Here is a 12523-nt window from a genome sequence, read left to right as displayed (position 1 = left end):
TCTCTTTTTTAGATGTGCATTTCATATCTACATAAAAAGAAGCATATGTTCGATATTTAACTCACATCCCATTGATATTATTTGCATCAATTGGTGCTCATCAAGCACATACATTTAAAGAGTTACGTCTTGCCAACACCGATTGTTCTTATTTTGCATAAAACGTTAATTTTTAAATATATAAACATATTTTATGAATTAAAAATCAGAAATGTCACATATATTAGATTTTGAATGGACTCCTACATTTAAAAAGATTCATTCTGTCGACAAAAGGGTAACATAGTAATAGTGCAAGCATCGATTGGTTTTTTTCTTAGTTTCTTTTCTAAATTTTCCGTTTTGGAATTTTCTTAAACCGACCCTCTCCTTCTTCGATTGACTTCAATTTGGTTGGTTGGCTCAATTTTTCAGTCTATCATACTCACTCTACATAGTATTTTATTAAAAACAAAATGGCAAAATAAGTATATAAAATTTATCTACTTCTAGCCCCCTTTATATGTAGAATATATTAAAAAAAATAAATATGAATCTTAACAAATCAATGTAGATACTTATTATCGTAATGGTGTGGGAATATTAGAAAATTCTATCCAAATATATTTATTATTCGCCTTTCCACACAGAATCGAATAAAAATGAAAATTATTCCTAAAAAAAATATAATTCAATGAAAATTACTAATAAACAAACATCACAACAACTAATTCGTGATTCCAACACTTTCTAAAACATTTACAATGCATCTACACAAAGTGAACCATAAAAATTGCACGAACATTAACATTTTTTCCAAAAACTAATTCGAACAAAAATAAAAGAGAGGAAAAAAAGAACATGGAATTATCATTTTGAAATTTAACCTTAATTTTTCATTTTGGAATCATCACTTAGTTGTATCAATGGTGGCATAGGTTTTAGAGTCTCGTGCACTCCGATCCCATTTCAATATCTCGTAATTTAGAAATAGTTACTTATGAACAACTAACAAAAAAAAAAAAAAAAAAAATCCTACAAAGGCTTAAATAAATAAATAAATAAAGGTTAGGGTGATCATTGTAGAAGGGATGGAGTCTCTTTGTAGAAGGTTGTTTCGACGAAAGAGTTTGATTAATGCTTGAAAGATTTTAATCGAAGAATTATAAATAGGAACAAAATGAAAATTGTTAAAAGTTAATGAAAGAGAGAAATTCTTCCCTTATTGTCTCTCTTTTAACATAGCATAGATGAACAAGCTTTGTAAAACGGATAACCCATATGTGGGACCCACTCAAATACACATGGGAATACTTTTTTAAAAAAAAAGTACAAGAAGAAGCAAGAAAAAGGAAGATAAGGGATGAAAGTAAAGGGAAGAAAATGAAATCAAATTCTTTGTTGCGAAGGGATTAGGGATATGGGGAAAAAATAAAAGAAAAAGAAAAAGTGGGGGAAAAGAATAATAATAATAAGTTAGATTCCTTTCTTTATCGTTGATCCCTCGCTCCTTTTAAATTTGCAATTTGCCCTAATTTTGATTACTTCAACGCTTTGGGCGCCGATTTCTTACCGTAATCCAAGGCCTCATTATTAAATAACCAAAATATGCGCCATTCGCGCCCTTCCCTTTTTCCTTTTTTTTCTAATTATATCTCATTTTGAAATTTGACCCAACCTCCCATTATTTTCCACAATATGGAGAATCAGGGATGAAATTTTAGATTTTGAGGTTGATTATAAATTTATGTTAGATGAGTATTGTCGATAATTACTTTACTTTATTTCGCTCTTAATATCTACTTTCAATTAATTGTATTATTATTATTATTATTATTATATACCTTTTATATTCACCCATTCGAACATAACTCAATTGATTAAAGTTTATACGTGTCTTCTAAATGAATAAAATACAGTGTTGAATTATAAATTTGGTCACTTGACTTTTAAAATTAGTGCTTATCTTGTTTGATACTTCTAATAGTTTTATTTATTATTTTTTCAATTTCATATGTAATAGACCCCGTATGTTGTTAGTTTTGTCTATTTAGTATTTGAACCAATACGTAGTAGTTAAAAGTAATGTAGAGATTGTGAAAGAAAATAATATCACTTAATTACATGTCAAATTGTGATGAAAGAGTGACAAGTACAATGGTAGTATAGAATTTTCAAATTTCTATGTGGTACAATAATTGCATGGCTTAAATATTGCTTATAGTGAGTAAAATTTGGGCCAGTTATTTTATTTATTTATTATTATTATTTTTTTATAATATATGAGGAGGAAAAATCCAATCTTTAACTCCAAGGATAATTGGACAAGTTTTATGTCAATTTAACTATCCTATTAACTCTTTAGGTAGCATATATGAATGTGGGTTAATGATAAAAATCGAATAAACACAAAAAAAGTAAAAATTTATTGATTTGTTGGAATCTTGTAAAAACATGAAAAACTAAATAAACAGACTTCCTAAAAATCGTTCATCAAACCTATTATGATCCTACCTATATAAATTCATACAAATTTAAGATTAAAAGACTAAAAGAGAAACTAATAATAATAATTAAAAAAAGAAAAAACCTAAAAGAGAATAGTTGTGAAGTCTCATGCTTAATGTTCAAATAAGCATGAGAGGTCACAAATTGAGTTTTTTCCCCTTTTTTTTTTAGTGAAAAAAACCTCGAGGCTAAAATATATTCAAAGACACCATCGATATAACTTCTTAACCTCATCGATTTGAAAAAATTAAGAAGAAAAGTCATTAGTTTACAAATAAGAAGAACCCGAAAAAACAGTATGGTTGGTGCAATTATGAGCCATCATATTACAAAATCGTGGAATAAAATTTAAGTCCACAACATTCAAGCTAAGTATCAAAGAGTAAACCTCGACATAGTTAATAAATCGAGTTGAAATTTATATTTGTTGAGTGGCTAAATTTCATATGAGTTCTTGTATATGTAGACAAAATATACTAAAATAAATAAATGTGAAGTTTTGAATTAAAAGATGAAAAGGGATTTTGGTTATAATGAAGAGAGAGAAGAAAATATTTAAGAGCATGCATAAAAAGAAAGCTTAAAACAAAATAAGTAAAATATTTAGGAATGATTTGAATATTAATTTGGTTTAATTTAAAGAACAATTGAGGGCCAAAATCATGGAATCTGCTTTTCTCATAAACGAGACCTTATTTTTTGGGCATGAAATGGTCGGACATAACCCAAGCACTTTGAGCCAACCGTTTTATTAAAAAGCGTTTCCTCTATATTAGTGCCCACCATTTGTTCAATCAACATCACCCAAATATTATAAAGAAAAAAAAAACTGTTTTTTTTCTTTTAACTTTGGACATTTTGATTAAGAATATACACTTTATATTAGTTGGATTATGTTCATTTTCTTTACGATATGTGAGGTATAAAAATTAGACGTTTGATTTCAAAGTTAATAGCACAAACATTATGTCAATTGAATTACGCTTATTTCGACTTATCACGTCTACTTTTCGTTTACACAAATGAAAAAAAAAAAAATTCTAGTTGATTCACTCACTAATATATTCACAAATTTGTTTTTAGTTCAACTATGTATGTGAGTAGAAAATTAAGCCATAAACTTTATAAAGTCTTTAATTCATTAAGCTAAGCACAAATTACACTACAACAAAATTGGAATTTCATGACACTTAAAATTATTGTAACCAATTTTCGTGATAGTTATTTTTGGTAGTTGAATGACACACTTAAATAAGAGGATTAATGACACTTTTAAAAGGTATCTTAATTAGTCTTTTTATGATAGCATATTCTTGTCAACAATAAATAATTGCTGACAATTATAGATTGTCAGTATTAAGTGTATTGTGGCAAGTTACCATTATCTATAATTCATCCAAAATTTTGATATTTCTATACCGATATGAGTGTTAACGACAAATACGTACTTCCTTCTTATATACCATTGGCGGAAGGTTGTACATCATGGTAATTACTGACTAACAATTATATCTGGGCAATAAATATATATCTTCATATGAGTTCAATCCATAAGGATATAATGGCTTCTTAGCGTCACCAAACATATAGTGAAATATATTGGGAACATTAGAAGATTGATCATGAAAGCAAGCTTGAACCATGTTGAGTACATTAAATAAATCATCATTATTTTCATATATAATCTCCAAGAACCCTATTTTATAACTTTGATCAATCCCATCATTGGCATACAAGTTATTCCTACCCATTGCAATATCTCGTATACATGACTTCCACGTTTTAAACATGAACATCAAATCAAATTGGAACCTTCGCGATGACGCGTAAACTAAATTCAACGAACGTCTCGATTCCTTATTCATCTTCTATAGATATGTTCATTATTTCTTCTAGACAAACAAAATTAAACACATAATCTTGGATCATCTAAATGGATTTTTTTTTTTTTTTTTTTGGGTATATAGTAACTCTTTAAGCATTATAAAGTCCATAGTTGAACATGATTTTTGGTACAAGAAAAAGAAAAAAAGGGAAAGTTTTAATTTAGAAAGAAGCATGCAAATTTCAAGAGATATATATTATAAATCACTATTCTTATTGACTTGCAACACAAAAGCCTAAGATTGCGCTAATGAAAAATCATGTAACTGAATATCCCCACTTCACTTTTTTTTAAAATCTCTATATAAACCAATATTCTCTTGGTATCAATTTCAATAATCCAAACTAAAATATTTCTCTAGTTATTTCTCAGCTCTCTTCTTCCCCATGGCTGCTGCCATCACAAATTCTTCAACTCTCTTCTTCTTTTTCCTCCTCTTGCTTTCATTCTCATTGGTCGATCACACTCGAGGTGACCCGAATTACAGAGATGCCTTGTCTAAGTCGATATTGTTCTTTGAAGGACAACGCTCCGGTAGGATTCCGGCTAACCAACGGATCACTTGGAGGTCCAACTCTGGCCTTTATGATGGTGAACTAGCTCATGTATGTGTTAATCATAATATTTCACAACTTTATTGAGTCCATTTAATAATATTTATACTCGTTTCTTGTTTCTTGTTTTTTCTTTTACACTATTCAACATTCTTTTCTTTTAAAAATTTTTGGTAGTAATTCTTTATTCTTACTTTTGGTAACTTCCTTTTTTCCCTCTCTCAAATTTTTTTTTAAAAAAAACAAAACTAACATAAAATTAATTTTACAGTAGAAATAAAATAATAATTATCTCAACATTTTCATAAGTGCATATTTAAGAGTTTCAAAATCATTTTTAATTATTCAAATTTTATTCCAGGTTTAATTTTACATTTTAATCACATTTTTCATATTATTAAAGTGATTTTGAATAATCTAAAATATTTTTTTCGTGTGATTCTAAAAATACCAAAAATAATTTTAATTATTTTAAAATTACTCCATCTAAACTATTTAAATATTAAGTAGACATTTTAAAGAAAATTAGAAAAAAACAACCCAATCAAATCTTTATTTTTTAATTTAAAAAATCCATGAAATGTCCTCATAAATTCCACTTTAGTATTATTATTTAAATTTTAATTATTAAACAGTGATTTCCCCCAGTAAATTAAAAGTTGTTTATATTTAAAAAGACCCCATAAAAGAAATAGAATTGTTTTGTAATTGTTAGGTGGATTTAACCGGCGGCTACTACGACGCCGGCGACAATGTGAAATTCAACCTTCCAATGGCATTCACAACCACAATGCTTTCATGGGGAGCACTCGAGTACGGCGCGCGTATGGGCACAGAATTACCCAACGCACGCGCCGCCATCCGTTGGGCCACCGATTACCTTCTCAAGTGCGCCACCGCCACTCCCGGCAAGCTCTACGTCGGCGTCGGCGACCCCCACGTCGACCACAAGTGCTGGGAACGACCTGAGGACATGGATACTGTTAGAACCGTATACTCTGTTTCCGCCGGGAACCCTGGATCCGATGTTGCCGCCGAGACCGCTGCCGCACTCGCCGCCGCATCGCTGGTGTTCCGCCGGGTTGACCGGAAATACTCCCGGGTACTATTGGCGACGGCGAAGAAGGTGATGCAGTTTGCTTTGGAACATCGTGGGTCGTATAGTGATTCGCTTTCCTCTGCTGTTTGTCCCTTTTATTGCTCTTATTCTGGATATAAGGTCAGCTAATTTTCTTTTCTTTTCTTTTCTTTTTTTCCTTTTTTTTTTTTTTTTTTTTTGAGGAATTTTCCATATTGTTTATGCTAATATTTTTTGTTTTTAAAATAAGTTAAATACTTGGCTTACTTTGACAATTATTTAGACTTTAATGTTTTGTTTTTGGTTTTTTAGTTTAGTTAAAGTCAAGCTTACTTTTCTATTTTTAAAAAATAATTTGCATCTTCCCCGATACAATGGTTTAGTACCAAAACTCTATAAACGAAAACAAATTTTTAGAAATTATTTTTATAAATTTCAAATATTTATTTGATTTTTAAAAATATCAAGAAAGAAAATAGATGAGAAAACAAATAATTTAAAAGTAAAATAACGTTTATAGACTTTACTTTCAAAACTAAAAACAAAAATCATACTTATTAAAGTCCCTTTTGGTAAGCATTTAATTTTTGTTTTGTTTTGTTTTTTTTTTTTATTTTTAAATTAAGTTTATTCCATCAATATTTCTTACCATGGTTGAATTCTTAGCTAAATTCTAAAAACAAAAAAACTGTTTGAAAGCTATTTTTTTTAGTTATCAAAATTTGGCTTGATTTTTTTAAATCATTAATGAAAAGTAGATAATAAACGAAGAAATATGGTCTAATATCTATAAGCTTAATTTTAAAAAACAAAAACAAAAAATAAAATGGTTAACAAACGGGGCCTAGACATAACTTTAACTTTTTCAAAGTTAAACTTATAAAAACTATTCATTTTTTAATTATTAGAATGAGTCTAAATTGTATTTTGGTGCATTTGCTTTCAATTTTCCTTTCTTTTAGCATTTAAACTTTTAAATTGTGATCATTTGATCTATATTTGGAAAAATGTTAACATAAATATGGAAACACTTCATTACATATTTATCTCATATTTTAAGAAATTTACTGAATGCCATGCTAAATTTTCATTTAAAAATGAGATAAAAATAACAAACTGTCACTTTTTAAAAGTACATAAATCATTGAGCAAAATATAATGAACAAAATAGTATTTAATCCCTAAAAAAATATTAATTAGGCTACATCTTCAAATTTAGTGGTTTATTTATGTTTTAGGTTAAAAATAACTTTTAGTTCCTAAACTTTCATATAAGTAATAATTTAGTTCTGAATTTTGGTTTGTAACGATTTAGTCACTATACTTTTGATTTTGTAACAATTTAGTCCTTAAACTTTACTATGTAACAATCTAATCCTTTAATATTAAAATTTGTAACGATTTAGTCCCTAGTATGAAAATTAATGTTAAGATTAATGAGATTTCATGCATAACCATTGAACTAATTAGAAACTCAATATTTTTACAAAATATGAAGTTTACAACATAAAGTACTAAAATTGACATCTAAATATACTAAAGTTTAGAGATTAAATTGTTAAAAAGTTGAAAATATAAGGACTAAATCATTGGAAACCAAGGGTTAGAGGTTAATGTGTTACTTTCATGAAAGTTTAGGGACCAAAAGTATTTTTTAACCAAAATTTTAATATATGATATTAAAAATGTATTTGATATATGAAAATAGGATGAATTGGTGTGGGGAGCAACATGGCTTCTAAGAGCAACAAATGATGTTCAATACTTCAATTTGTTGAAGTCATTGGGAGGTGACGATGTGACTGATATCTTTAGTTGGGACAACAAATATGCTGGTGCTCATGTCCTTTTGTCTAGGGTAAATTTGATTTATATCCCTCTTTTAATTTCACTCTAAGAAAACTGTGTTTGAATCTTGTGGTTTTTTCGTATGTATAGCGAGCGTTATTAAACAATGACAAGAACTTTGATTCATACAAACAAGAAGCCGAGTCGTTCATGTGCCGAATTCTTCCAAATTCTCCCTACTCTAGTACTCAATACACTCAAGGTACGCAACCAAAATATCAACATATACCAAACAACTTGAGCATAGTTCGATCAAGTATTCATATATTTAGCATATAATTATAGTAAGTTGTAGAAATAAAAACATATTTGAGAGTGATTTTGAAATGATTTCAATCAAGTTTGTCAAATTTAAAATTCACTTTGAAATTAATTAATATGATTTTCATAAGATCAAAAATCGATTATGAAGTATTAACAATACATGTTGTTTGGAGTGATTTTGGAGGTAATAAATGTATTTTTAGCCTTTTCAAACGTTACTCTTTGACTGTCGTTTTAGTAGATTTTTGTACGGATAGTTCATCCTCAAACTCCTAAATGATTAATGATCTAATCCAAAAAAATATATTAAATCTAATTTTTTATTCAGGTAAAAAACTCATGGATTACTATGTATGTTTATTGTAGCCCTAACACGATAGTCATGTCTATCATGATCTTCATTTTTCTCACACTATGTAGTGTTTTCGTCATGAATATTACAATGATGTGGAAAAAAATGAAGATCACGATAAATATGATCGTCGTTTAAGACTTTCATAAATATAGTCATCCCTAACACGATAATATATAAAAAGCGATAGTACTTTTTGGTTTAAGGCGAGAATTTTATAGTAATTTGAAAATAAGATAAGAAGAGATATTTGAATTTGAATTGAATTTTGTTATGTTTTGTAGGTGGGTTGATGTTTAAGTTGCCAGAAAGTAACCTCCAATATGTGACATCCATAACGTTTTTGCTCACCACATATTCCAAATACATGTCCGCCGCCAAACACACATTCAACTGCGGCAGCCTTATTGTCACTCCCGCTTCCCTCAAGAACCTCGCCAAGAAACAGGTAATAGCCAAAACGCCGTCGTTTCTATAAACTTCATTTCATAATAATTTCAAACTAATTAATAGACATTAAAGCAAAATACCGAAAGTGAGTATTTAGTGTAAAATTTATGTTAAAAAACATAAATCTTGAAAATTATAAACTAAATCGAAACAAAACTCAAACCTAAAGAGTTTGACATTTTTAACTTAGAAATTGAATTGATATCAAACTCAAATTTTGGACTAATTGTATAACATCTTGAAATCTAAGGGCTAAATAGAAATTAAAACCAAAATTTAGATACTAAAAAAAGATAATTTTTTTCTTCAAAATATATTCTATCTTGTGAAATTTCTCTAAATCTCTCTCTAGAGACTACTAATGAGAAAACAATATAAGTTGAATAACATTCGGTAAATTTGGTGATATTGTATAGCTAAATTTGAAATTATCCAAATGGGTGTTTTGGTTGAAAAAGTTCAAGGACCTCACAACTAAAAAAACATCAATTTTATGTTCAAAATTAAGTTGAAGCTTTGTGCACCCTCCTCCTACCCCATTAAAAATTGTCACGTGACAATTATATATATAAAAAATAATTATTAAAAAATCATTTTACACTTTATAACTTCAACTTCAAAATAGTTATTTAAAAAAAAAAACCGACATAACTTGAGGGGTATTTTCAGATTCATATTTTTCTTTGTTTTGGGTTATGAAATCCAGGTGGATTATATATTGGGAGTGAACCCATTGAAAATGTCATACATGGTGGGGTTTGGAAAAAGCTTCCCAAGAAGAATTCACCATAGAGGATCTTCGCTGCCTTCCAAGGCCAGCCACCCTCAGGCCATTGCCTGCGACGGCGGCTTCCAACCCTTCTTCTACTCCTACAACCCCAACCCCAATATCTTAACTGGCGCCGTCGTGGGTGGCCCCAACCAAAACGATGGCTTCCCCGACGATCGCACCGATTACAGCCACTCTGAGCCTGCCACGTATATCAACGCTGCCCTCGTTGGCCCTCTTGCCTTCTTCTCCGGCAAGAAATGATTTGATATTACATGTCAGAGTTTAGATATTTATAGCTTCTTTAAAGTTGAAAGTTCGATCTTTCATCGTAGTAGTAGATGAATATATATATATAGCTAGATTGATCCCCAAAGGGTGGATGGTAATCAGTCTTTTCCCTCTTTTTCTTTAGAAGTATTTTAATTTGTAGCTTGTCATTGTTTGTCCTACCACCAAAAAGGAATGTAACAAAAATGGCAAATCAAATCGAATTAAATTTTACTTTTTCAGTTTTCTTTCTCCTTTTATTCACTTGAAAAAATTATTTTTTTCGGCCATCGTTAAAATTAATGGTATGTCATTTTTTTTTATAAGTTTGCATCCTTTCAATTTTACGAGTTGCATTATTACATGAATGTATATGTCTTTTATAATTTTAAACAATTTGAAGAAGGGACGTGACTATTTAAATTACCCTGAATCAGTCTATAAATATACATTTTCTTCAATAATGGGTTTTCACTTGAATAAAAAAACATTTTTGTTTTATAAGACTTTTTCTCTCATTTAAAAATTTGTTGACCTTTGATCGACTCCACAAAGTAGAGTTCGTTGGATCGTATAGATGTTGCTTCCATAAAAAAAGTTAATTCTATCGATCAACTCAAGTACTAAAGTGAGTATATCAACAACTAATAAATCAACATGGAAAATAACAAATAAGAAAATGGATGACAATGTGATCTCATTTTGCCAAGCGTAACTCATTCTTTTTAGGACATCAACATAACCGAACTCCTTAAAGAATTCAACTCATAATAAAACGTTGAGATAGATGTAACATTAATTATTCTAGAAGTTTCTATTAAAGTATGTATAATAGATTTTTCTAGAAATATGTTGAAATATGTAAATATATATCTCAAAGAAAACATCTAGAAATATCCTAGAGTTTCTTTAGGCTCCAAATAACTCTAGATCAGAATTCATTTAGATAAGTATAATTTCATAGAATTATCTAGAATTAGTTAGATATAAATAAAGTCAAAATCTTATTTCAAATGTGGTCCCATATGTGAGCCGCAAGTAAAGTTAGATAGAAAAGTAAGTGAGTGTCATGAGAGTAAAAAAGTAATCTCTCAAAATTAAAGTGACCATCTTTGTTTTTTCTTAAATAAAAGTTTATTTCTTTCAAGATTGTCTCTCTTCCCTCTGTCCAAATTTCTTCGATATAAAAGGAATAAACAATAACTTGATTGTTTAATAAGATAATATAAAGAAATAAAATTAGCAAGAGAAAAAAAAAACACACTAAGTGAGAAATCTGGAAAATAATGTTCTTTACCCCTTGTGACAATCTCTAAAACAAGTTTCAAACTTGGTTTAAAATGCAAGATAAACTTACCCAAACCACACTTTTTGTAAGGATACAAGTTGATTCAACAACAAATTCATTGTTCTCATTCAAACTTTTATGAAAGAATGAGATCAAAGAAAAACTTTTTGATACAATGCCTTTTAAAACAACAATGGTGAAATAGTGACTTTCATATTATCTATGTTAAAATAGAAAGTAACGTTAACTAATCCAAAAACTTCTTGAAGCACTACAATATGATTTACATATAGAAATTAGACTTTTCTAAAATATGTAAATAAATGTCTAAAAAAATTCTAGAAATATCTTAGACTTTCTTTAGGCTCCCGGGAATTATTATAATTCCTTTAGATAGATATAAACTTCATAGAAATATATAGAATAGTTTAAATCCTAGAAGAGTCTAGAAAAATCATGTAGCTTAAGCTTAAGGATATCATATCTATAAATAGGAGTAATATTCTCATTTATAGAATAAGAAAACAAAATAAGAAAGAAAGAGCCAATGTTATTTTATATAATCTTAAAGAGTACTTAGTTAACATATAAGTGAATCATGTTGTTTAAGCAATAACTAAGGATAAGATTAGCTGCCTTATCCAGTGATACTATGGATACGACCCACCTTGTAATCATTAAAAACAACTAAATCCAAAACATTCATGTGGAGACATGTGAGTGAGACTATCCTATATAAAGAATTGAGTTTAGTATTTCTAAATGTTATTATCATTGCTTATTATAATTATGCTTTTTAAAATTTTAAATTCAAAATCTCGATATATGGATGACTACTGTTTTAAAAAAATTTACTATTCGGATATCTAAAAATAATTTTTAGAACTATAATTTAGATAATATGCAACACATATTTGTGAAACTCAACAAATCAAAAAACTTAAACATAATTTGGATTGTCACTAAAACAAACTTCAATTTTTTCAAAGAAAAATATCCCAATTTACACCTAGGTTTAAGTGTCCAAATAAATTATCCAATCATAACTTGTCGTGTGTCATATATATATGTATGTATGTATATAATTTTTTTTGTGTGTGCAATGAAAGTGCGGTAGATAGAGAAAAGTGTATCTTGAAATGTACTAAATATTGATTTTTATTTTTTTTCAAGGACGATTCTTTCTCGAGCGCCTTTATGTTTTTTTGATCAATATATGAATTCTAGCGGTATACTCATGTTAGAGCACATTATCATCGTTTTAAGGGACATCGTGCT

The 12523-nt window shown here is 28.8% G+C and overlaps 1 protein-coding gene across 1 annotated transcript; it reads left to right on the top strand.

Moving 5' to 3' along the window:
• The first annotated feature begins 4702 nt into the window (after nt 1-4702).
• LOC120080146 (endoglucanase 9-like) lies at nt 4703-10199 on the top strand. The gene is made up of 6 exons (XM_039034714.2): nt 4703-4977; nt 5642-6145; nt 7713-7862; nt 7943-8054; nt 8753-8916; nt 9625-10199. Exons 1-6 carry the CDS (start codon nt 4759-4761, stop codon nt 9949-9951), a joined length of 1476 nt encoding a protein of 491 aa, XP_038890642.1. The 5' UTR covers nt 4703-4758; the 3' UTR covers nt 9952-10199.
• Nucleotides 10200-12523: the final 2324 nt, after the last annotated feature.

Source organism: Benincasa hispida, chromosome 6, assembly GCF_027475165.1.
Source record: "Benincasa hispida cultivar pf3 chromosome 6, pf3_genome.v1.1, whole genome shotgun sequence".
Classification (NCBI taxonomy): Eukaryota; Viridiplantae; Streptophyta; class Magnoliopsida; order Cucurbitales; family Cucurbitaceae; genus Benincasa; species Benincasa hispida.
This window is presented reverse-complemented; position numbering and strand designations above follow the sequence as displayed.